The sequence below is a fragment of the Diabrotica undecimpunctata genome, chromosome 1 (genome assembly GCF_040954645.1).
Source record: "Diabrotica undecimpunctata isolate CICGRU chromosome 1, icDiaUnde3, whole genome shotgun sequence".
NCBI lineage: Eukaryota > Metazoa > Arthropoda > Insecta > Coleoptera > Chrysomelidae > Diabrotica > Diabrotica undecimpunctata.
This window is the reverse complement of record NC_092803.1, coordinates 180,273,370-180,300,267: the sequence shown is the minus strand read 5'-3', so window position 1 is coordinate 180,300,267 and position 26,898 is coordinate 180,273,370. Positions and strand designations below refer to the sequence as shown.

General features: G+C 32.4%; 1 protein-coding gene and 1 long non-coding RNA gene across 4 annotated transcripts in view; both read left to right on the top strand.

The window, feature by feature from the left end:
• LOC140432641 (uncharacterized) overlaps nt 1-15,104 on the top strand; it is a 43,787-nt gene extending 28,683 nt beyond the window's left edge. For all 3 annotated transcript variants that reach the window (XM_072520674.1, XM_072520672.1, XM_072520673.1), the window contains exons 5-6: nt 12,666-12,980; nt 14,146-15,104. In XM_072520674.1, the coding sequence (XP_072376775.1) occupies nt 12,666-12,980; nt 14,146-14,816 (986 nt within the window). In that variant the 3' untranslated portion in view covers nt 14,817-15,104. The remainder of the gene's footprint in view (nt 1-12,665; nt 12,981-14,145) is intronic.
• A 4,075-nt stretch (nt 15,105-19,179) lies between these two features.
• Nucleotides 19,180-23,853, top strand: LOC140441501 (uncharacterized). Its single transcript, XR_011951009.1, has 2 exons — nt 19,180-19,584; nt 22,823-23,853. It is a non-coding gene; the product is annotated as an uncharacterized lncRNA (long non-coding RNA).
• Nucleotides 23,854-26,898: the final 3,045 nt, after the last annotated feature.

The window sequence follows — 26,898 nt, the reverse complement described above, 5'->3', positions numbered from 1 at the left end:
AGTAGCCTTTTTGTTTTTGTGTTGTGACGGTGTCGGGACTTATTTCTCATGTATATGTCATTATTGGTCATACAATGTAGATATACGGCCACTGCAAAGTTAACTGCATTAAAATGTAGTCTGAATGAGCATTAGTCCCATAATATTTATTCAGCTTTTTTTTTGTTTCCTTCGCCGCTTTAATTCTCAAATAATAAGGTTATATAAGAGATCAAAAACCGTTTTTCTTCATATGCATTATTCTTTTGTCATGCAGCCATCGTTAAACATATTATTATGGTTACATCGTGGACATGTATACCTAAAATACTTATCACACCACCAGATAATGGAGTAAGTCCGAAGCCAAATTCCTGCACACACACAATAACCATTTTTATAATTATATCCAGATAACCTTATTAGTATGATAGGAAAAGGTCAAAAATAATATCTTATAAACAATATTTACTTCCTTAACAAGTAAATATTTACAGTAATCTAATAGATTACCAGTTTTTATTCCCTGCTCTTCCGTAGAAATAAGGACTAACGAGGCAACACAGAAAAATTTATTTATTTTACTAATTGGAAGTCCAGAGCACCTGATTAATATTTTTTTATTAGCCTTCACGAGCGAACGTCTCTAAAATATTACATCAATTGTTATTGCATTGGGTAATAAGTCCAATTAACTCAATTAGCAGTATCAGCTTTTCGTTGTTTTCTTAGAAGAGTCGCAGACATTTTACTGATTAGATAAATTGGTGGTGACAATATCTCGTTATGTTCTTTGTCGCAAAGAAAACAAAACATAAAGAGAAAAGGTAATTAATTTAAAGAGAAGTTCGTAACGATTTCAGCCAGGTCGTCAGAAAATAAAAAGTTTTTAAATTAAAGTTAATTTGTCATAGCATAGGTATTTTATCTAGATATAATATTTTCTGAAATTGTATTCGAAAAAAGTAAACATTCTATGTAATTGAAGACACAAATGTGTGAAAGTTTTATGTTTATTTTTTTCAATAAAATGATAAACTTTTCAAAAATTTTAGTTTTGTTATTAGCATTGCTCTTTTTCACAGGACTTATGTTATTTATAAGTTTATCTATAATTTTATTACATCATTTTATGCTTCTGCTTAATATTTAACATCTATTTTAAGGGGGAAAATCCTCTAAAAATTTAAAAAATAAATAAAACAACAGCCGTTAACTATTAGTAGATATATTTAAAAAAAATGGTACAATGATAATTATCAACAAAATTAGTATTTGGTAGGATAACCTTTGTTTTTTAGGACAGACTCAATTCTGCGAGGCATGGAGTTGACGAGACGAGCCAAACCTTCTGGTGTAATAACTCTAAACTAGTTTTGAATAATGGCTTCTATCAGTTCTCTCTTGTTGCTTGGGTTTCGGCGTGATACTAAGACTTTCAGCCTTGACCATAAATTTTCTATTGGACTTAGATCGGGACTATTTCCAGGCCAAGGCAGAACAGTAACATCATGGTTTCTCAACCATTCCATGGAAGTCTTAGCCGTATGACAAGGCGCTCCATCCTGCTGGAACATGCATTGTTGGGCATCCCCTTCGAACAAATCTCTGATAGTCGGCAGCAGTTTGGCTTGCAGTATCTCTTCCTGATATTTATTTGCATTAATATTGCCCTCTATTACTGCTAAACGTCCAACTCCATTAGTGGTCATGCAAGCCCATACCATGACACTTACAGGATACTTCATAGTGACCGTAGTACACTGGGGCAAAAGGTCTTCTCCTGGTCGGCGGCGAATAAACTTCACTCCGTCACTCCCAAAGATCGAGATTTTGCTTTCATCACTCCAAATTACTTTACTCCATTGTTCTTCTATCCATCCTCTGTGTGCCAAAGCCCAATCAATGCGTTTTTGCCTCTGTTTTTTGTTCAGGAACGGCTTCTTTCTAGGAATTCGTGCTCGCAATCCATTTTCACACAACTTTCTTCTGATAGTGCGGTCCGATATTTGTAATCCAGTTGATTTGACAATACCGTTAATATCTTTTGCGGATCTGCGACGATCTTCTAAAGAAAGTCGGCATATTCTACATACATCGTAGACTAACTTTGGGTTTTCTGCCAGATCTTTTTGCTGATTTTGTCGTTCCACGTTTGCAAACTTTCATTACACCTGATTTTGTGGCGTCACCACCCAATTTGTTTGCTATTTCTTGATAAGTGTAACCTTCTTCTCGAAGGATAATTGCTTTGGCTCTCTTTCCTGGCGACCAGTCAACACGTTTTGGGTTTTTGGTTGCCGATTTCGTTGAATCGACGCTGATGAATTCCTCTCCGACCATTAAACAATATCACCTTAGTAACAACTGCCTGAGGTCACTCATAAACACTCGAAGCCGCATGAAACTGTACTAAAGGCTGTTGCCATTCTGTTGTCACCAAGACTACAAAAGTCTGTCGGAAGGCAAACCACATAAACTAAATATCATACAAGTTTATGCGCCAACCAGTACAGCAGACGACATAGCAGTCAAGAAATTCTATGAAAAATTGCAAACAATAACTACTAACATTTCAAATAAATAGCTATCCTTAATATGCGGTGACTTTAACGCAAAAGTCGGCAACGCTACACAGAATGACGACCTAAAGAATATACTGGGAAAGTTTGGCATAGGTCGAAGAAATGAAAGAGGACACCGCTTAATCAAGTTTGCTATCACAAATAACTATGTTCTTATGAATACTCGATTTAAACGCCATATAAACCGACCTTATACTTGGTGATTGGGTCTAGAAATCAAATTGACTACATCCTCACTAATATTTGCTAAGGATCATTAATCCAAACAGTCAAATTATACCCAGGGGTGATATGTGGATCATATCATACTCTCCTCATAGCTAAAGTAAAGCTCAAACTTAAAGCTTATAAACTCTCTTTGGTAGTCTTTAATACAAGCTTATTTTTATAGGGCGATTCTGTGAGGATTGTCGTTTTTTCTCTTCATCTACAACCTTTGTATCGTACGGTTTTCCTTCAAAGAAAGTACAGTTTGCTCAGGAGATATGATAAAAGAACTTTTAGCTTGGTCATTCATCCAAGAAAATCCAGGTTGTGGAGAGCCTTGTCTAAATTCTGAAGATCTTCGTTCTCGAGTTGATAGATTGGTAATTGTTTCTGTCAGCGGAGGACGTGTCTCCTTAATACTAAATTGCATTACTTAAGAATTATTTTACAAATCGTTAGACGCTAGGAGACAACTTGTAGAGGATGAAGTTACTTCTGGATTTTTTTGATTATTTGTAGTTTCAGCTGACACAAAACCTGCATCGGTAAAAACATTTTGATTTATACGCCAAATTCCTGTGGCTCTTTGTGCATTTATCTCAGTTGTCATAGTGGTTATAGCTACAAATGCCAGTCCGAATAGAGTTACCGTCTGTAGTTGAGTCACCACACTACTATTAGCTTCCTAGCCATGCCATTTTTTCACTTTATTATTGTAGCAAATACTTAACGGCTTCATAAAACCTAAAGCTAACAGCTGCAGACGATGTGTGTTAGGTGGAGGAAAGCATAACAAAAGCATACCATTTTGGCTGGCCATATCAATCACCTCTACAGATTTCACATATGCAGCATGTGCATTTGTGTACAAAAGTACAGGATCGTCTTTTGTAGCGTGTGACCATTTTATAAAATGCTTTAACCAGGGTAGTCTGAAGCCAAAAATCGTTGTCATTACTTTGCCTCATTCTACAGAAGTCATCGTCCCTACTTGTTAATGTACAGCATTAACAGGCCTTTTCGCTCCATTACTGCATGGATAATTTCCATTGTTTTCTGTTCTTAGCTATCAGCTTTCAATCTCTAATTCTCATCTCTCTGACATCTTCTATCACTACATCTCTCTATTTCTTTCTTTGCATTTCTCTCTTTTTTTGCACTTAGGTACTCTCCAAGCAATATTCTTAAGTAGTCTATTACCTTGCACTCTTTCTAGATGTCCGAGCCATTTTAGTCTACGTTTTTTCACCACTTTTGTTATTGTAGGGTTAGCATATAAATGGTACACTTCTGCATTAGTTCGTCTTCTCCATTCTTCCTCTACTACTTTTCCACCAAACATTCTCAGTCAGTCTCAGGTTGATTTCAGTTTCTTCCCTACATGTTTGATGAATAGGAGTACCTTAGTACATATGTTCATCCACTTTCTCGAATTCTACAACTGATCCATCCTCCACCTCTAATTTAAAGGATCCCATGGTGTTTATTCCTTTTTTGCTCGAGATTTTGTCCTTCATTGGGATGAAGGAAACTTTATTTGGGATGGAGGAAATCTGCGGTTATGCATAAATAACAATTAATTTGTTTGTGAAAGCGATCATCTATGATTTTTCGCAATTCTCATCTATTTCTTGATTTGTTTGGGATTTGGGTCTTCCATTTGACCTTATCTCTATTGGCCTCTGTCTTATTATTTTGCTATTTTATTCTCCTGCATCCGTTCGATATGTACTATTCAAGACCAATCTTTATTAATGTTAAGGTGTCATAATATTGTTCTGAAGCTATTTTCTTGTGGCATTTTAAATTAATTACTATTTAACTGGGAATAAGCCACAATTAAAGGTTAAAATACGTTTATTGACGTTTCAATTTCCACTTCGGAAATCGTTCTCAAAATACAAACATTAGTAAATTAAACAAATTTTGTTTTTGTTACTTAGTGAAAAATTCTTCTAATAATTTAATTTTATCTGACTCATCTATATTGACAATTCAGACATACAGTATACATTTTAAAGTAGACGACTTTAAAATGATATTGCCAATATTGTTGAGTTGCGTTCCTGGGACGACTTTACTTATAAGATAGTTCATTCGATTACATGAAATCAACTTTAACTTGAGAATATCCGTCAGAAAAGATCATAACATGTAATTCGTCTTTAAAAAGACAAATACATGCCATGATGACAGTAAAATTCTCCTGTTAGTGATTCCATAGTAAATTATGAGGGAAAAAACCAGGAAAAAAAAAAAACCTCACAATACTATCCCGACATGGTAAGTATTTGATCTTGCATTTAGTTTACCTTCAATAAATACCAAATTCCGATTTTATATGTTTGTTATTTAAAAAATATATAAATGATGTATTCCCTATATGTTATTGACTTACCAATACTGGTATTTTCTTTTTAATAACTTCCTCTTTCAATATGGGTAACCAGATCCTACTACATTCTGCCGAGGAATTCGCGACACAATTGGTCTCATTTAGCATAATTAGAGCCGCTTCTTTGATTTTTCTCTTTTTACCATCCGTTTCTTTTAGGACTATATTTGAATCATTCCATTGAACCCTATGTTCATTATCCCATGCATGTTTACATATTTGAGATCTATCAAATTCTCTATTTTTAATATAGGATTGATGTTCACTTATTCTAACATTTAATGGCCTTGATGTTTCACCTAAATAAAACTGATCGCATTCACAAGGTATTTTATAAATGCAATTCTTTGTCCTTTCTTGTTCATTGTTAGGTTTGGTTTTGGACAAAATAGATCTCAACGTGTTTGTTGTTTTGAATGTTGTTGAAATGTTGAATTTATTTCCTATCCTTTTAAGCTTTTCCGATAATCCTTTTATATATGGTATTGTTATTTTCCTCGTATTATCCCTTGTATATGCTGTAGGATCTCGTTCTAAGTTGTTTTGTTCTATTCGATCGATTGTTGAAAATTCCTTATTTATAAACGATAAAGGATAATCATTTTTTAATAAAACAGATGTTAACAAATGTTTCTCCTTCAAGAACGAATTTTCGTTAGAACAAGTAATTTTGGCTCTATCGTATAAGGATTTAATGATTCCCTTTTTAATATTAATATTGTGATTTGATTTGAAATTTAAATATCTGTTGGTGTGTGTTGGTTTTCTATACACCTGAGTTTCGTATCCAGTATCGTTCTTAGAGATTAAAACATCCAGAAAAGGTAATGTGTTATTATATTCCTTTTCCATGGTAAATGTTATTGTCTCTTCTTTATCGTTTATATCATTTAGGAATGTGTCCAACAACTCTGATCCATGAGGCCATATTGAGAACACATCATCTACATATCTCCACCATACTGAGGGTTTTAAATTTTGTTTAGAAATAATATTTGTTTCAAAATCTTCCATAAATATATCGGCTAATAATGGAGATAAACTAGAGCCCATTGCTAGTCCAAAACTTTGTTTGTAGAATTCATTATTTAGTTGAAAATATGTATTATCAGTACATACTGTTATTAACTCCATTATAGCTGATATATTTAGTCTTGTTCTAGTTGCCAATGTATCATCACTCTCTAATTTTGTCTTGACTATATTTAAAGTCTTATCTAATGGCACATTCGTAAATAAACTATTTATGTCAAAACTTACTAAAGTATTATTTGAATTAAATTCAATATTTGATAATTTATTTAAAAAATGTTGTGTATTTTTTATAAATGAGTCATTTTTATTTGCAATTGGTTTTAAAATATTTAATAAAAATTTTGATAGTTCACTACAAGGAGAATTCATGGTACTACAAATGGGTCTAAGTGGTATATTCGTTTTATGAACTTTCGGTACTCCATAAAAATGAGGGGTCTTACTGTAATGAGGTGTAATTAATCTTCTCTGATAACTGGGTAAACAATCTTTAAACTTGAATAAAGTTCTATATATTTTGTTTTCCAAAGGTTTTGTTGGATCCTTTATTAATTTTGTGTAAGGTCCGTTTATTATTAGATCTTTAATTTTGTTTTCATATTGAATTCTATCCATTACCACAGTTGCATTCCCCTTGTCTGCTGGTAGGATGATTATGGAGTCGTCATTTTTTAAAGTTCTTATAGACTTTAGTTCCTCTTTGCTTATGTTTTGTTCAATTTTAGTAGACTTTTTCAATTCAAGCTTACATAATACTCTGTATTCTTCCTTTTCATGGGTTGATAAACATTGAGATATTTTTTCCACTGAGCTTATTATGTCTAATTTTGGTATTGATGGCTGAGTAACAGCAAAGTTTAGACCCTTTGACAGTATTAAATTCTCCGTTGCATTTAAATGTCTATTTGATAGATTGACAACTGTCGCTAAAATGTCATTATTTCTATTTAGGTTATCTAAAGTGTGTATACTGTTTTGTTCTAATAGAATATTAAATTTATTTAAATGTATATCTCTTTGTTTAATATATGAATTTTCATAAACTATATGTAAACTAAAAATAATTTGATCAAAATCAGAATTTGATATCACATCGAAAAGCAAATCTTCAATACTTACAATATCTTGTTCAACAAAAAATAAATTTGATCTATGATATTGTAACCTTTCGCGGATCATGGACAAGCTGGCTCTATGAAGAATGTTGTTCAACCTTCTGCTTGAATATGCTGGACGTAACTTCAAGCCCTTTGGTATTAGGTTGTTGTCTCTACATCTTCGTAAAAATTTGATTGAATTTTGACAATGTGCCAGTTTCTTGTATAGAATTTCCAATCTCCGAAAATTTTGAATAACGCTGGGCCCATAGCGGTTTCTTAATATTGTTCTGAAGCTATTTTCTTGTGGCATTTTAAATTAATTACTATTTAACTGGGAATAAGCCACAATTAAAGGTTAAAATACGTTTATTGACGTTTCAATTTCCACTTCGGAAATCGTTCTCAAAATACAAACATTAGTAAATTAAACAAATTTTGTTTTTGTTACTTAGTGAAAAATTCTTCTAATAATTTAATTTTATCTGACTCATCTATATTGACAATTCAGACATACAGTATACATTTTAAAGTAGACGACTTTAAAATGATATTGCCAATATTGTTGAGTTGCGTTCCTGGGACGACTTTACTTATAAGATAGTTCATTCGATTACATGAAATCAACTTTAACTTGAGAATATCCGTCAGAAAAGATCATAACATGTAATTCGTCTTTAAAAAGACAAATACATGCCATGATGACAGTAAAATTCTCCTGTTAGTGATTCCATAGTAAATTATGAGGGAAAAACCAGGAAAAAAAAAAAAAAAAAAAACCTCACAATACTATCCCGACATGGTAAGTATTTGATCTTGCATTTAGTTTACCTTCAATAAATACCAAATTCCGATTTTATATGTTTGTTATTTAAAAAATATATAAATGATGTATTCCCTATATGTTATTGACTTACCAATACTGGTATTTTCTTTTTAATAACTTCCTCTTTCAATATGGGTAACCAGATCCTACTACATTCTGCCGAGGAATTCGCGACACAATTGGTCTCATTTAGCATAATTAGAGCCGCTTCTTTGATTTTTCTCTTTTTACCATCCGTTTCTTTTAGGACTATATTTGAATCATTCCATTGAACCCTATGTTCATTATCCCATGCATGTTTACATATTTGAGATCTATATTAAAAATAGAGAATTTGATAGATCTCAAATATGTAAACATGCATGGGATAATGAACATAGGGTTCAATGGAATGATTCAAATATAGTCCTAAAAGAAACGGATGGTAAAAAGAGAAAAATCAAAGAAGCGGCTCTAATTATGCTAAATGAGACCAATTGTGTCGCGAATTCCTCGGCAGAATGTAGTAGGATCTGGTTACCCATATTGAAAGAGGAAGTTATTAAAAAGAAAATACCAGTATTGGTAAGTCAATAACATATAGGGAATACATCATTTATATATTTTTTAAATAACAAACATATAAAATCGGAATTTGGTATTTATTGAAGGTAAACTAAATGCAAGATCAAATACTTACCATGTCGGGATAGTATTGTGAGGTTTTTTTTTTCCTGGTTTTTCCCTCATAATTTACTATGGAATCACTAACAGGAGAATTTTACTGTCATCATGGCATGTATTTGTCTTTTTAAAGACGAATTACATGTTATGATCTTTTCTGACGGATATTCTCAAGTTAAAGTTGATTTCATGTAATCGAATGAACTATCTTATAAGTAAAGTCGTCCCAGGAACGCAACTCAACAATATTGGCAATATCATTTTAAAGTCGTCTACTTTAAAATGTATACTGTATGTCTGAATTGTCAATATAGATGAGTCAGATAAAATTAAATTATTAGAAGAATTTTTCACTAAGTAACAAAAACAAAATTTGTTTAATTTACTAATGTTTGTATTTTGAGAACGATTTCCGAAGTGGAAATTGAAACGTCAATAAACGTATTTTAACCTTTAATTGTGGCTTATTCCCAGTTAAATAGTAATTAATTTAAAATGCCACAAGAAAATAGCTTCAGAACAATATTAAGAAACCGCTATGGGCCCAGCGTTATTCAAAATTTTCGGAGATTGGAAATTCTATACAAGAAACTGGCACATTGTCAAAATTCAATCAAATTTTTACGAAGATGTAGAGACAACAACCTAATACCAAAGGGCTTGAAGTTACGTCCAGCATATTCAAGCAGAAGGTTGAACAACATTCTTCATAGAGCCAGCTTGTCCATGATCCGCGAAAGGTTACAATATCATAGATCAAATTTATTTTTTGTTGAACAAGATATTGTAAGTATTGAAGATTTGCTTTTCGATGTGATATCAAATTCTGATTTTGATCAAATTATTTTTAGTTTACATATAGTTTATGAAAATTCATATATTAAACAAAGAGATATACATTTAAATAAATTTAATATTCTATTAGAACAAAACAGTATACACACTTTAGATAACCTAAATAGAAATAATGACATTTTAGCGACAGTTGTCAATCTATCAAATAGACATTTAAATGCAACGGAGAATTTAATACTGTCAAAGGGTCTAAACTTTGCTGTTACTCAGCCATCAATACCAAAATTAGACATAATAAGCTCAGTGGAAAAAATATCTCAATGTTTATCAACCCATGAAAAGGAAGAATACAGAGTATTATGTAAGCTTGAATTGGAAAAGTCTACTAAAATTGAACAAAACATAAGCAAAGAGGAACTAAAGTCTATAAGAACTTTAAAAAATGACGACTCCATAATCATCCTACCAGCAGACAAGGGGAATGCAACTGTGGTAATGGATAGAATTCAATATGAAAACAAAATTAAAGATCTAATAATAAACGGACCTTACACAAAATTAATAAAGGATCCAACAAAACCTTTGGAAAACAAAATATATAGAACTTTATTCAAGTTTAAAGATTGTTTACCCAGTTATCAGAGAAGATTAATTACACCTCATTACAGTAAGACCCCTCATTTTTATGGAGTACCGAAAGTTCATAAAACGAATATACCACTTAGACCCATTTGTAGTACCATGAATTCTCCTTGTAGTGAACTATCAAAATTTTTATTAAATATTTTAAAACCAATTGCAAATAAAAATGACTCATTTATAAAAAATACACAACATTTTTTAAATAAATTATCAAATATTGAATTTAATTCAAATAATACTTTAGTAAGTTTTGACATAAATAGTTTATTTACGAATGTGCCATTAGATAAGACTTTAAATATAGTCAAGACAAAATTAGAGAGTGATGATACATTGGCAACTAGAACAAGACTAAATATATCAGCTATAATGGAGTTAATAACAGTATGTACTGATAATACATATTTTCAACTAAATAATGAATTCTACAAACAAAGTTTTGGACTAGCAATGGGCTCTAGTTTATCTCCATTATTAGCCGATATATTTATGGAAGATTTTGAAACAAATATTATTTCTAAACAAAATTTAAAACCCTCAGTATGGTGGAGATATGTAGATGATGTGTTCTCAATATGGCCTCATGGATCAGAGTTGTTGGACACATTCCTAAATAATATAAACGATAAAGAAGAGACAATAACATTTACCATGGAAAAGGAATATAATAACACATTACCTTTTCTGGATGTTTTAATCTCTAAGAACGATACTGGATACGAAACTCAGGTGTATAGAAAACCAACACACACCAACAGATATTTAAATTTCAAATCAAATCACAATATTAATATTAAAAAGGGAATCATTAAATCCTTATACGATAGAGCCAAAATTACTTGTTCTAACGAAAATTCGTTCTTGAAGGAGAAACATTTGTTAACATCTGTTTTATTAAAAAATGATTATCCTTTATCGTTTATAAATAAGGAATTTTCAACAATCGATCGAATAGAACAAAACAACTTAGAACGAGATCCTACAGCATATACAAGGGATAATACGAGGAAAATAACAATACCATATATAAAAGGATTATCGGAAAAGCTTAAAAGGATAGGAAATAAATTCAACATTTCAACAACATTCAAAACAACAAACACGTTGAGATCTATTTTGTCCAAAACCAAACCTAACAATGAACAAGAAAGGACAAAGAATTGCATTTATAAAATACCTTGTGAATGCGATCAGTTTTATTTAGGTGAAACATCAAGGCCATTAAATGTTAGAATAAGTGAACATCAATCCTATATTAAAAATAGAGAATTTGATAGATCTCAAATATGTAAACATGCATGGGATAATGAACATAGGGTTCAATGGAATGATTCAAATATAGTCCTAAAAGAAACGGATGGTAAAAAGAGAAAAATCAAAGAAGCGGCTCTAATTATGCTAAATGAGACCAATTGTGTCGCGAATTCCTCGGCAGAATGTAGTAGGATCTGGTTACCCATATTGAAAGAGGAAGTTATTAAAAAGAAAATACCAGTATTGGTAAGTCAATAACATATAGGGAATACATCATTTATATATTTTTTAAATAACAAACATATAAAATCGGAATTTGGTATTTATTGAAGGTAAACTAAATGCAAGATCAAATACTTACCATGTCGGGATAGTATTGTGAGGTTTTTTTTTTCCTGGTTTTTCCCTCATAATTTACTATGGAATCACTAACAGGAGAATTTTACTGTCATCATGGCATGTATTTGTCTTTTTAAAGACGAATTACATGTTATAATCTTTTCTGACGGATATTCTCAAGTTAAAGTTGATTTCATGTAATCGAATGAACTATCTTATAAGTAAAGTCGTCCCAGGAACGCAACTCAACAATATTGGCAATATCATTTTAAAGTCGTCTACTTTAAAATGTATACTGTATGTCTGAATTGTCAATATAGATGAGTCAGATAAAATTAAATTATTAGAAGAATTTTTCACTAAGTAACAAAAACAAAATTTGTTTAATTTACTAATGTTTGTATTTTGAGAACGATTTCCGAAGTGGAAATTGAAACGTCAATAAACGTATTTTAACCTTTAATTGTGGCTTATTCCCAGTTAAATAGTAATTAAGTTAAGGTGTCAGGTTCCTTGTATGCTGTGTATAATTCAACTACAATAGACCAAATCTACGTCTCTCGTGAATTCAATAATGACACACACACACATCATCTTTTCATTGATTTTGGAAGTCACTGATTAAAGCAATAAAAAAATTCTGAGCCAGATACTGTAAAAGTTTAACATGATAACACAGCTTATTGCGATAATAAAACAACTCTTAAAATATAGAGCAAAATTCAAATTTTAAACGAACTAACATAATATACAATATATGGCAGTAAAGGCTTACAATAAGGATATGCTATTATGTATTAATATCGCTAAGCTATTTTTGTACTTACCAATTTCTTTTTATTTTTTAGGTGCTCACTACGGAGAAAAACCACCAGCGTATAACCCCAACTACAACCCTGCTGGGTACGGACATCCACCAGCTTACAGTCCAGCTGGATATGGATCCGCACCAGCATACAACTCAGGTGGCGGCGGTTTTAATTTCCCGCCACCTGCCTATAGTCAACCAGGTCATCCATCTCACAGCTCAGGCGTTTACCATGCACCACCTGCTTACAGTCCACATCCCAGTGGAGGAAGTGTAACGGTTATCAACAATAACAACCATCATTATTCTTATCCAGCTTATGTACCGACTTATCATTATACTACAGCAGATACAGGTAAGAAATGGGATAATACCTTGAAACTCCTCAAGCATTTTTCCTTATTTATTCATATTTTCTGTAATTGGATATACTTTTGCTTTTTGATTTCTATAGTTTCTTTAGACTTTTATTATATATTCTTTATTATCTTGGTTGAAAATTAACTTGTGGAATTAGTTGCATAGATAAAATAAAGTGAGTATGAAATTTCAATTTCATCCGTGAAGTGGCAATATGTTCTATGTCAAAAATTCCAGTTAGTTGGTTTATTTAACCAAAAATGTTCTTTGTTCTTATAACCTTGACTATGCACGTGTAATACGTCCCACGTGAATATCATAATATAAACTAAATTTTAAAACTATTGCAAAACTTAGCCGGCGGACTTATGATGCTGCAATATATCCTCTATGAGCACGTGTTTTTCTTAATGGTAGTTGAGAGTGCATTATCTCATATCTGCACAAACTGCTCGATGTAAAGTAGATGTCTCAGCCTGCCTCTGAAAAGAGGTTCTTAAATTAGCAACCTGTTTATCCAGTTGCTCACTTAAGTCCTCTTCTCTTTTGATACCGCAGTAATGTTTTTCTCTCTACGGTACTGGGTGGATGGTGTTTTTGCACCTTTGTGAAAAGTGTTCTTATTTTCTGCTAAATATATCCGTTTTACCACCTTATAACACCAAAATAGTTGTATTATAATTAAAATACGATATGTTACATATTTGTTACATATTAATAGTTTCCTTATATACCTAGAAAAATAGCAGGGTAGATTTTTTCTCTCAAGCCTATGGTACACTACCAAGGTAACAGAGTCAGTGCTAGGCTTCAACCTTCTTTTATTACCCCTGGCTTTAAACAAGGCTCATTTTATTTAGGCTGAGTCAACCTAGGTATGTAGATATTTTTAAAATATCTAGATATGTTCGCCGACGCTTAGAATCGATCATTGGTGTTCTGCATGAAGGTCAGATACTCTATTGCCTGAGCTGTCTGGCCTGGATCTTGTTTCATAATAAATTTAGATAATTTGTCTGTTCTGTTCTTTTTCCCCATTTTACAATTCATATCTTATACTCCTATTTCTGTAATCACTTTTCTGTTTTAGTCTCAGCTTTATTGTTTTTTAGTCTCTTAATTCCTTAATAATAATCATTTATTTTATTATTATTTTACAGGAAGCAGCCATCTTGGTTTCTTTTTGGGATATTCATTAGGAAGACTGACCTCCCCAAGTTATCACTACCACAGCTCCGTTTTATATGATCAATCTCCAAGATATGACCACTATGAAGTCCACCACTACTACCACAACAGCAACGCTGTTCCAAAAGAAGCAACCATTCAAGAAAATGCCATAGTCGGTTGTGTCGGGGATACTGGTTCATTCTGTCCTGCTAACACTACATCGCTATGTACTAACAACGGTGCCGTAATGTGTGTTGCCAGTGCCACCTCAACAGTTCCTTGTAATATGGAAAGACAAACCAATTGTGTAAAAAGTTCAGTACCGTGTTTGAACAGTACGTCCCCGGATTGTGTAGGAGCTTTACAGAAATCAGCTACTGTTTCATTACCTTGTATTTCCACTGCCAAAGTTTTAGCAAATATCAGCTTTGTTAATAACTCCATTATTGTTGCTCCAATCGCCAATACAACAGTTCCTAATAATCCAAATTCAACATCTCTTCCTATTACTACTACACCACAACCAGTAACACCTCAGAACTTCTGTGTTACCATTCTTGCATTGCCTGCTGAAAGAAAACTTACTGAAAGTGAAAAACTAGCCAATGGCGTGGACGGACTGTTCGGAAAAATTGCTGTAAAAGCGTTAGGAATTGCTTGACAGTATATAATTGGTGTAGCTGTATTTCAGCTTTCTTCATAATAAAATTATTTTTTTAACCGCTGCTTTGTTTATAAGCAAAGCCTTGAAGCAAATAGGCGATGTTATACAAATTTCAGGTGATGTATAAAAGTACCTTGTAAAAACTTTTAAGTAAATCTCTTTATTTAAAAGTTGTTTTTTAAAAAATTATCTAAAAAGATAAACAATACTTTTGTAAAGTTGGTTATTCGTCACAACTTAAAGAACCAAGCTCGATATGAGCAGCAAATATATTATGTAAATTTTTAAGAAATAAAACTAAATAAACACTGATCGAGTTTTATTTAATCAATCCACCGATTAATACCTTTCAGTATTGGGCTATTTACAATATAACTCAGTCTTCTTCTTCATGTGCCTCATCCTTTAAGGACATTGGCGATCATGATAGCCCATTTTACTCTGTTAGCAGGAGTTCTATTGTTGTTTTTCCACTCCACTACTTAAAATTTTTCAACCAGGACGCGCGTTGTCTTTCCCGTCCTCTTTTTTCTTCCACTTCGACTTGTATAACCAATTGCATCAGCCCATGTTTTTCATTTCTTAGTATGTGACCAAAGACCATTTTTTTCTCTATGATGAGTATTTTTACATTTTTTCATCTTTCTTAATGTTTTTTTTTGTTCTTACTGACAATAATGATTCTTTTTTGTGTGTGTTCGGGGCAATTCCATACTTCTAGTAGATCAACCCTCTCGATCAACTCAAATTTGCAGCCCTTCTCTCCTGTCCGCAAGAAGTATTGTATCGTCTGCATATCTGAGATTCTTCACTAGTGTTCGGTTAATTAATAAGTCTTCATTGATGTTCACCTTCACCTTCACCTGAAAATTGATATAAGAACACGAGTTTTGAGAACCTATGTATTTTCTACCCTTTTATATGGAGTCGAAGCCTGGACCTTAACGGAGGCAACATCCAAACGATTAGAAGCCTTCGAAATGTGGTGCTATCGCCGCATGCTTAGAATTTCCTATATCCATCATGTTACAAACAACACCGTGATCCAACGTATGAATAAAGATCTGAAAATTATGCGTATCGTGAAAATCAAAAAGATGACATACTTAGGGCATGTGATGCGCAATGAGAAGTATCGACTAATTCAACTAATTTTACAACGCAAGATAGAAGGCAAAAGGTCTCAAGGGCGCAGAAGGACATTGTCGTTGAAGAACATCAGACAGTGGGCAGGAATGACTACCATACATCTATTTAGAGCAGCTGTCAACAAAGTTATATGGACCAACGTAATTATCAACATCCACAGAGGATGGGCACCAAAAGAATAAGAATAGTACACATTCTTGCCGTACTCTGTTTTTATATATATAATTCATTACATTTATAATATTTATACAATATTTATTTAATTTTAACACATATTTATTTCATAAATTCATTCTTGCGGCACTTGTCTAATACTTTTTCTCCATGATTGTCTATTTTGAGCCTGTTATCTTATCTGGTTCCAGTACAGTCCTCTCTTCTCTGCTTCTTATCTGACTTGATCCTTCCATCTCATTCTTGGACATTCTATCTTGTTTTTTCCTTGTATTCTGACTTCGTATACTTTTTTTGCTATTCTTTCGTCGTTCTTTCGATAGATATGATTTAGAAATCTGTCTTTCACCTATAATTGTCTCATTGAGTTTAATTTTGTATTATTGTATTTTGTATTTTTTGTGAGTCACTTTCATATATTGTTAAAGCTCTTGCCACTTTTTGGTATACTTATGTTTTTACTTTCTTGGGTATCTTTCTTTCCAAAGTTGGGTTTCTTTGTTTATTTTCCTATGTCTTCATTGTCCTGGACTGCGTTTGTCTGCTATTTTCCTTTGCATATTATCTTCTGCAATCTATATTTGGGACTTATTACATGTCCGAAGTACCCCAGCAATCTCTTCCTTATGCTTTATATTCTCAGTAGTCTTGCTGAGACGTTCTAGTCTTGTGGGCTTCCAAATCTTCTACACCCAAGAAACTTTTTAAAATTCTTTTATAGCACCACATTTCAAAAGCCTCAAGTGATTTAGATCATTTTTATTTACAGTCCAAAACTAGACACCACAAAGTAAGACCGAGAATACGTAGCAGCGAAGTAGGCGGATCCGCAATGTCAATTTTAGGTCTCTGTTACATAATACCTTGGACATCCTTCTAAAAGCGGCTCTTAAATAATATAATAATAATATGCGTCTATTAAATCCAATATGTTTTCTGTCATCCAAGCCTCTTTTAACTTTGAGCTGCCTTTTAAACTCCCTTCACAGATTTCCTTAACTATTGTTAATATTTTATTCAAGCCCTCATTGACGTTCTTACCAATATTTTCCCAAACTAAATTTTCTTTCAGTTGTCTTTAAACCGTTTTCTTAACTTTCTTCTTCGTTTCTTTTTGATCTTCTTCTTCCTACGGTGCCTATCCATTCCGAATGTTGGCGATCAGCATAGCTATCCTAACTTTACTTACAACTATTCGGAATAGTTCGGTTATAGACGTATTGAACTACTTCCTTAGGTTTTAAAGCCAATATATTCTTCTTCTCCCTGGTCCTCTCTTTAAAATTCCTAGCCATGAAGAATGAGTTGAACTAAGCCATATCTGTGTTTATTTCTCATAACGTGGCCAAAATATTCCAATTTGCGCTCTTTCATTGTGTTAGTGATCTCACATTCCTTGCCCATTTTACCTCAATTACACACACACGATCCACCCATGAAATTCGTAAGATGCTCCTGTAACACCAAATTTTTTTGATCACTTTTCATAATTTTAATTGGGTTACACGTACTAAGACTACTACTTTTGAATTTATACTGATATATTTTAACCTTTCCGCTGTGATTTTGTCGTGTCCTGGATATTTTCTCAAATTTAATTTATCAACGGCAACGACATTTGTTGAATTACGTCTTTATTTTCGACGAACCCATATTTTCATTCTGTTTTTATTGTTTATAAATAAAGAAATTTTAAAGAATAGACCAAATGGAGGAGAACAACTTCTAACGAGATCCCTTTCACATTCACAAAAAATAATACTAGGAACAATATCGTACCAACAAGAATTAAAGGAAAAACTTAAAACGATAGGAAATAAGTTCAACATTCAACAACATCCAAAACAACAAACGCATTGAGATCTATTTTATCTAAAACTAAACCGAACAATGAACGAGAAAGAACAAGGAATTGTATTTATAAAATATTTTGTGAATGCGAACATTTTCCAAAAGATGAACAGGTTGCAGCTGTGAGCACATATTCATGGGTGTTAGGGAAATAAGCAAAATGCAATAGGATCTGATTACTCATAAAGAGAAGAATCAGTAGAAAGAAAATACCACTAAAATAAAGTCAATAGCATATTATCGAGGATATGTGTGTGTGCAGATAGTGGATGGCATTAGAATATGTCTATTTGCCACAAAATATTTGTATTTTTTTTATGATTATGGATAAGGATAAAACATGGCCTCGTTTCTTGTCTAGTGACCCATCAAGACATTTTTATTAAGACAAACTAGACTAGGTCACGGGCAGGAGGTATTAACAAATGGGGTAAAACAGAGGTTTGGATTCTTATTACATGTTGTTTGTAAATACACATAGATTTAACCATATATCAGCTAAATATCTATTTTTGCTTCTAAAACAAACTTGATTAAAATGTTGTATAGTTTTTTTCTTGTTGGGCTGATAAAGTAGGGATGTTAGTTGGTAGACTTACAAAATTTTTCAGTTCTTGGTACAGCATATCTGTATGTGCAGTATATTTCTGACATTCTAAGAAAATGTGATTTATATCGGCTAAAGGTTTTTCTGAATTATCGAGGATTATATCATTTATGATGTAAAATAACATACATATAAAATCAAGAGTTTGGAGTTAATATTGAGATTAAACTAAATGTAAGACCAAATACTTACTATGTCCAAATAGTATCATAAGGAATTTTTCCTGTTTTTTTTCCAAATAATTTACTATCTATAATTTGAATAATGGGGCTAATTTTTCCAATTAATAGAGCCACCGACGGTGGTTAGTATATATAAAAACAAATTGAAACAAAAATTCTGAAGGTTAAAATAAGTTTATTGGCGTTTAAATTAATGTTTGTATTTTGAGAACGATTTCCAAAGTGGAGACTGAAACGTTAATAAACTTATTTAAACCTGCAATTGTTGCTTATTTCCATCAAAATTGCAATTACTTTAAAACGCCACAAGAAAATAGCTTCAGAAAAATTCTGAAAGGAAGTGCAGGAAGTAAGAGAAGACATGAAAAGAACCAGAAGGAAATGATGGCTACTATGCAAGAGGATCAAGAGAAATTATAATAAAATTAAGCTCTAGACAAGAAGTACAGAACAAACCCCTCCAGTCAATCCTTGATATATTTATATACGAATAACTAATAATACAAATGTCTTAACATTTTATAGCTTTATAGATATTTAAATGTATCACGGTTATCCTGAATTTTATTTTATTTTACAAAATTTCTTTATCTTTTGTTTATACGACCTTTTCACATTTGCACAGACCAAGGTAATAATAATTTAAGCGAATGCTAAGTTTCTTTCGAAATAATTAATGAGCTTCGCTTGATTGGTTCATTAGTATTGGAAATGTTTAATTTAAAATTAATGTTTATATTGGTAACACTATCAATAATCTTTATTTGCGCATTATGTTTTAAATTGACTGAAAATGGAAGAAGTAAGTACACATTTATCTATGTTTAAACTTTTGGACAAAAGGCACCATGCTTTATTATATTTTATTTTTTATAATCGTTTTAAACTTACTTTAAAATAAAACATAATACAAAATAGAACTTTAAAAATCTAATTTAAATAAATAATTACAATAGAGGAAACATTACCACTGTCGTGTTACCCTAAATTTTACTTTATATACACAGAATCCTTCTTCTACTTCTTTAAGTTCCATCTTCTATCGAGGGTTGGAAACCATCATTGATATGCGAACCTTGGTGACCACCGCGCCGCTCTAAATATTTCTGCAGTATAGCATTTAAACCATTCTCTTAGGTTTATAAGCCAGGATATTCTTCGTCTTCCCACATTTCGCTTTCCTCGAATTATGCCCTTAAAATGTTTTTCCCCTTTTATCACATGTTATAAGTCCTCAAGTTTTTGTCTTTTGATATTTGAATGATTTCCACTTCCTATTTCCTATCCTTCTAGTTAATTTTGACGTTTGAAAATCTTTGAGTCCATGACATTTGTAAGATTTTTCTGTAACATGAAACTTTAAAAGCTGCTAACTTATTTATAAGTAGTTGTTTTAATGTTCCGCTTCCAAGCCACAAGGAAAGGCAAAACAACACGTAATACCAAAATATCCTTATTAGTCTTAACTCTAAACTTATATCCTGACAACATAGATTTTTTATTTTAATGAATGATGTACGTATTATTTCAGTACGTATATTGATTTCTTTGGTTTGTTCTATATTTGATGTTATCAATGTTCCCCAAGTATTTATAGGTACCCACGCTCTTAATTACAATATCTTTAATAACCAGCCTGATGTTGGCATCTGCTGATTTAGTCATGCTTTCTTCAAATTCGGTTTCAGCCCGTATTCAAGACAGCATACATTAAGGCGTTGTTTTATGTTCTTTAAATAATTGTTGTTATCCGTCCAACATACAACAGGACAGAGAACACGTAGCATCTCAATACTCTAGTTCTAATTTCGATGTTGAGTTTTCTCAATTTTGTCTTTGGAGATTGGTGGCCCATGTCTTCCTCTTGGTTTAATGACTTCAATTTTCTCGCCGTCTTCGAATAGCTCTTTTATGTATTCTACCCATCTGTTTATTTTATCTGTACATTCCTTCGGAATCTCTCCCGTATAATAAATGTCATTAAATAATTCCATTAGTGTGCCCATATGATTTTTTGTTAATATTCTTAAGATTTCTGTAGGTATTTCATCTGGTCCCATGGCCTTCTTATTTTTTATACGTTTTAGCGCTTTCTCAATTTTGTCTTTGGTGATTGGTGGCCCATTTCTTCTTCTTGGTTTAATGACTTCAATTTTCTTGTCGTCTTCGAATAGTTTTTTTATGTAGTCTTCCCATCTGTTTATTTTATCTGTACATTTCGTTATTATCTTGTTATTTTTATCCATGATATTTCCGATACCGTTCTTCTTGTATATGCCAGCTGCCTCTTTGATTTTCCGGTGAATGTTAAAACTGTCATGTTGTTTATCTAACCTTTTTATTTCTTCACACTTTTCTGATAGCCACAGTTCCTTAGCTTCTTTGATTTTCTGTTTGATTATTTTATTATTTTTTTGTACTGATGATCGTTTTTATTCTTGTGTGCCCTTCTTTCCGTCATCAGTTCTTTTATCTCTTGTGTCATCCATTGTTTATGTTTAGATGATGTGTCTTCTTAAAGTTTTTGTTTTGTGAAATTTCTCAAGATCTCTTCTACTTTTCTCCATTTATCTGTTGTTGTCAATTGCTTTTGTCTTTCTACTTCCTGAACTTCTTTGTGCACTTGTTCTTTGATTTATTGGTATATATCAGTTTCTTTTAGTTTTCTCAGATTGATTCTCGGTGTTTTGGCAGTTGTTTTTAACTTTTTTAACTTGAGTTTCATATTTGCCAGAACTAGATTGTGGTCACTTGTTATATCCGCTTCTGGGTACGCTTTAGCCGATATAATGGCATTTCGGACTCTATAATGGCATTTGATTTATTATTATGTAATCTATTTGGTTTCTTATTATAATTTAACCATCATTTTTTGGTGCTTTCCATGTATATACTCTTCGATTTGGAAGTTTACACCAAGTGTTTTTGATAATGAGTTCGTTATCTTTGGAAAAATGAACTAGTCTTTCACCTCTTTCATTACGTGTTCCCAGTCTATGTTCTCCTACTACTTCTCCATCTCTTCCTTTCCCTACCTTCGAGTTAAAGTCACCTAAAATCAAATTTACTTCTTTTTTTTAGTTTCATTGAATGTTTTGTTTAAGTCATTATAGAAGCTGTTTACTTCTTCCTCTGTGCTATCAGATGTTGGTGCATACACTACAATGATGTTTATGTTGCACGGTATAGCGTTTAATTTCAATAGTGCCATTTTATCCGTTATCGGTATGAACCCTTTGACTGATCTTTCGATTTCTTTGCTGATAACTATTGCTACTCCATTGCGGTTTTTTGTGTTGTTATCTCCGGAATAGTAAAACACGTAGTTGTCTATGACACTTCTGCCGCTGTTAGGCTATCGGACTTCACTACATCCAAGGGTATCTATCTTTAAGCGTCTCATGTCTTGTGTTAGATTATGGGCTTTTCCTTGTTGGTACAAACTCCGCACGTTTCAAGTGCCTATTTTTTTCAGTGTATTTAGTTGGATGGCCGGTCTTGTAGATGTTTTTCTCAATACATAACTGGGATTTCGCTTGTTGACGACCCGAGAGGTCCTGTTATCTTTCAGGTTTGTTCCTCTCCTGCCGGATCTCGGTTTCCGATTTCCGTGACCAGTAATGTTCTCTGGTTTTATTACCATTGCGATCATTGCCATGATGATTGTTTTAGGGATATCCTTAAGGATCTTTGTGGAATCTAAAAATGTGGTAGTCATCCCGTGGCTTTCCACATCCTTATGCTGTCGGTTACTTATTTGTAACTCCTTTGCCTTAGGGGTCAATTTCTTAACCCCAGGACAAGAGAGTGCCCTGCCGCTTACTTACTCGTCCGCTCGAAGCCGTTGGTCAATAAGTGGATGATTGCTTATGCCGGCAATCGTTCGGTGGAATTTTCGCCCTTATGTTTTTACCCTTATGTTTTCGATAGTTTTTATAAAAATTAGGGGAACTTCTCTATTATACAGTTTTTAGATTTTTATTTATAAAAAGACACTTTAAACATGAACTGTATGTTAAAATGTTATTTTTAAATTTAAGGAAAGAGGAAAGTAAGCAATGACAGTTCAGTACTAGATACTGGTATCGGTCCTATAGGAATATATCTCAGCAACTCCATACACCATCTTCCAATTCAAAGAAAACACTATCACTTTAGAATACACCATCACTATCATAACCGGGAGAAAGTATTAAGATATGTAGACGTTTTACCGAGGGACATAACAATATGTGAGGGTAAACCCAGTGCTTTTTGTCCCAATGGAACATGGGCATTGTGTACTAAAAATGGAGCTATTAGATGCATAGCCAGTTTATGGGGAACTGTACCATGCGATGAAAGTTATTTTCAACATTGTGCTCCAGTGACTTTACCATGTACGTTTTATACAACTGAATGCACAGTTGAACGAAGATTTAGGGAACAAGAAACGTTCAATAAAGATGTTCCTTGTATAACTATGTTAAAAGTATACTCAAATTTGGTTTATGTGAATGGAACAGTAATAGCCCAAGATTTAGTAAGAATATATCCTCCAGATATGTTTTGTGTCATTATTTTGGCTTTACCAGATATGGCAACACAAGGTGAGGAATTGTTTGAAAGGGGTAGTAAAATACTTGGAGAATTAGCTTTGCGTGTTTTTGGCATTGACAAATAACTTTTATTTTGTATATATTATTTAACGTAAATGTTTTTAAATGAATTCTTAATGTAAAGTTCTAAAGATTGTTTAGTGTTTAGACAATAAATGCATGATATAAACTCTAAGAGAAATAAAAGTAATGCTCCAAATCTGATCTAGTGCAAATAAGCAGATTGTTAATCTAAATTTGTATTTTAATATCAGTTTACACACTATAGCTACAATTGGGTATATAGTTTTATAAATTGTGAAGAAGACTGACTTAAAAGTGATGCATTACTTATGTCATAAGATATAGATGTTTAAAATGGTTCATTGGTCTAGCATTATCCAAATTATTTTTTTGGAAATTTCTAACAGAAAATGTGATATTACACAATAATCTTATTGTTAACTTGTGTTAATAAAATCATTTCATGCATGTATTTTATTATCAATTTACCTGTTTTAAATACAATTTTGTCTGACATCATAAAAATATGCCAGAGACAAGCTTAAAACTGATCTATTACTTATTTCAACAAATATGGATGGCTAGAATAGCTCATTGGCTTAACGATGGTTCAAATTATTTAAAAGAAAGTGATGTAACCTGAAATCTGATTATCTGACAATAATCTCATTGATAATTCGTGCAAAAAAAATCCTTTTTGGAGATAATACACAACAGGTTGAATTAAAAATTACCACTAACAAATAACTTTCGCACGAAACGGATGTGTAAAGAGAAGTGGAAGACAAGAATAAATCTACTACAAGAATAAATCTACTATTAATAAAAAAATTATTTGAACTACATACAGGGTGAGTAATAACTATTGGGACATAGACTAAGGACAGGTTATTTGGACCAAAATGTGGCTATTGGGCCAAATATGCCTTAATAAAATGTTGCTGAGAAAAAAGATACAGGGTGTTAAGTTAATTTTTGTTTTTCGTTTTTTGCTCATAGTTTCGTTGTATATTTATAAATTGCTATCAAAATTGGCACAGAGGCATAATCTTAGACAAGAAATAGTATTTTATTTACAATTTTACGTTTTGTCATAGAGGGCGCCACGTGGATCATTCCTAATGATCAAATTGAGTTTAAACTTTTTCTGATGAAACTTTTTAGTAATTTTTATTAAAAAATATGACGTAAACATCATTTTTACGTAAAATTGGTACTGTTGTTTAAACATGATAATTTCAACCGTTTTCGATAAAAACGCAGTCGAACTGCTTAGAGTCTTAAAAAAGGATTTCAAATATTATTCCATTTATGAAAAGTATGCTTTGGACTGTCAGATAATTGTTGGTAAATGTCATTTGTTCAGAGTAAATTATTTTTGATGTGACAGTGTAGTGTAGTGTTGCATTTTTTAAAAGTAATCATTACTTTTTTTGATTGAAATGCCTCGTCACAATCATTTTACTAATGAAGAAATGCGAGATATGATTTGCGTATACGCACAAGAAAATTTTTGCGGTCGCTCGGCAGCCAGAAGGTATGGAATGTTATACGCAAACAGAAGGCAACCAAATCACAAAACTTTTGCAAGATTATATCGTAGTTTATTTGAAATTGGGTCATTTTACACTAAAAATCGGGGTGGTCGACCGAAACAAATCACACCTAATCAAGAAGATGAACGAAGATGAATTTTGCTTCGAGTAGATGAAAATCCTGAAATAAGTTCACGGCATCTATTAGCAGCAACAGGAGTAAGTCAGTCGTCTATTGTTAGAATTCTAAAAAAAGAGAACCTCCATCCTTATCACTTCACTCCTGTTCAAAATTTACTTCCAACAGATCTTCCACGACGGTTACAGTTTTGCCAACGTATTCTGAATAAACATCGTAATGACAGACACTTTATTAAGAATATTATGTTCAACGAACGAAGCAACTTTTACCAGACGAGGGGTTTTTAATTGGCGAAATAGTCATTATTGGGAAGAAGAAAACCCGCATGCTATTAAAGCTTTTCAGAATGAGTTTAAATTGAATATTTGGTGTGGCATTATAGGCGACCAACTACTAGGGTCTTATGTTCTTCCTCCGAATTTAAATGGAGATTCTTATTTATTCTTTTTGGAAAATACTCTTAGTGATATTTTAGATGATCTGTCACTGGATGTAAGAAGAACAATGTGGTTTATGCAGGATGGAGCGGCACCACATTTTTCATTAGCTGTTAGAAATCATCTTAATGACGTATTTCCTCAACGATGGATTGGCAGAGGCAGTGATTTTCAATGGCCACCAAGAAGTCCTGAGTACAACCCGCTAGATTTTTATTTTTGGGGACATATGAAGTCCTTAGTTCATGCCAATGAAATTAATACACGAGACGAACTTTGGAGATACATTCAACATGCAGTTAATCTTATAAGGGGACAGAATAATATTTTTTTAACGTCCGAAAATCCTTTATAAGAAGAATTAAAAAAGGCATAGAAATCGGAGGAGACCATGAAGAACATTTAGTTTGAGTTTTTGTGAGTTCTTTTAAGTTAAAGTGTGTTTAGTTTTGATTTATCGTCAAAACGGAAACCTTACGTTAGTTGCAACTTTGTTTATTAGTTTGGTATTTGATAGTGGAATTGTAAATAAAATACTATTTCTTGTCTAAGATTATGCCTCTGTGCCAATTTTGATAGCAATTTATAAATATACAACGAAACTATTAGCAAAAAACGAAAAACAAAAATTAACTTTAACACCCTGTATCTTTTTTCTCAGCAACATTTTATTAAGGCATATTTGGCCCAATAGCCATATTTTGGTCCAAATAACCTGTCCTTCGTTTATGTCCCAATAGTTATGACTCACCCTGTATATTAAATGACAAGATAACATAAAGGTGCGTCTACATTATGTTGATCGACATGGCCGATCGGCAAATGCCGCGCTTATGTATACCTGATGCTGTTTGGCTTTTTTGATACCGCAAAGTCGATCGACTTGAAAAACCTTTCGGCTTAGTGGCGGTTTATTTCAAAAAATCTATGGAATAGAATAAAAATATGCTTTACTGTCACTGAAAATTGTACAATTTTATGGACAAAGCTCTTACAAAAAGTCAGAACATAACTATAACAATTAAAATTTACTGAAATTACATAAATTGTCAATATCACAAAAAAAAAGATAATAAAATATGTAGACAATGCATTGCAAAATTTAAATAAATTGCAAATTTTATAATGTTGCATACTGAATATTATGGTCTTTCAGTTAGATAGGTTTTTGTTATTTTATGGGACTTGGGAAAAGATGTTGCAGATTTATGTTGTAAAGAGAGATAGTTGTATAGTTCTTTTGCAGAATATAATATAGATTTCTTTATTAACTTAGTAGACGGGATCGGTAAATAAACAAAAGGTTTATTAAAAGTTTGTTAAAAGAAGTTATTGGTCAATCTAACTCTTGGTGAGGTGAATGGATCCAGATCTGTTGATGGTTCCAATATGGGAATGGAA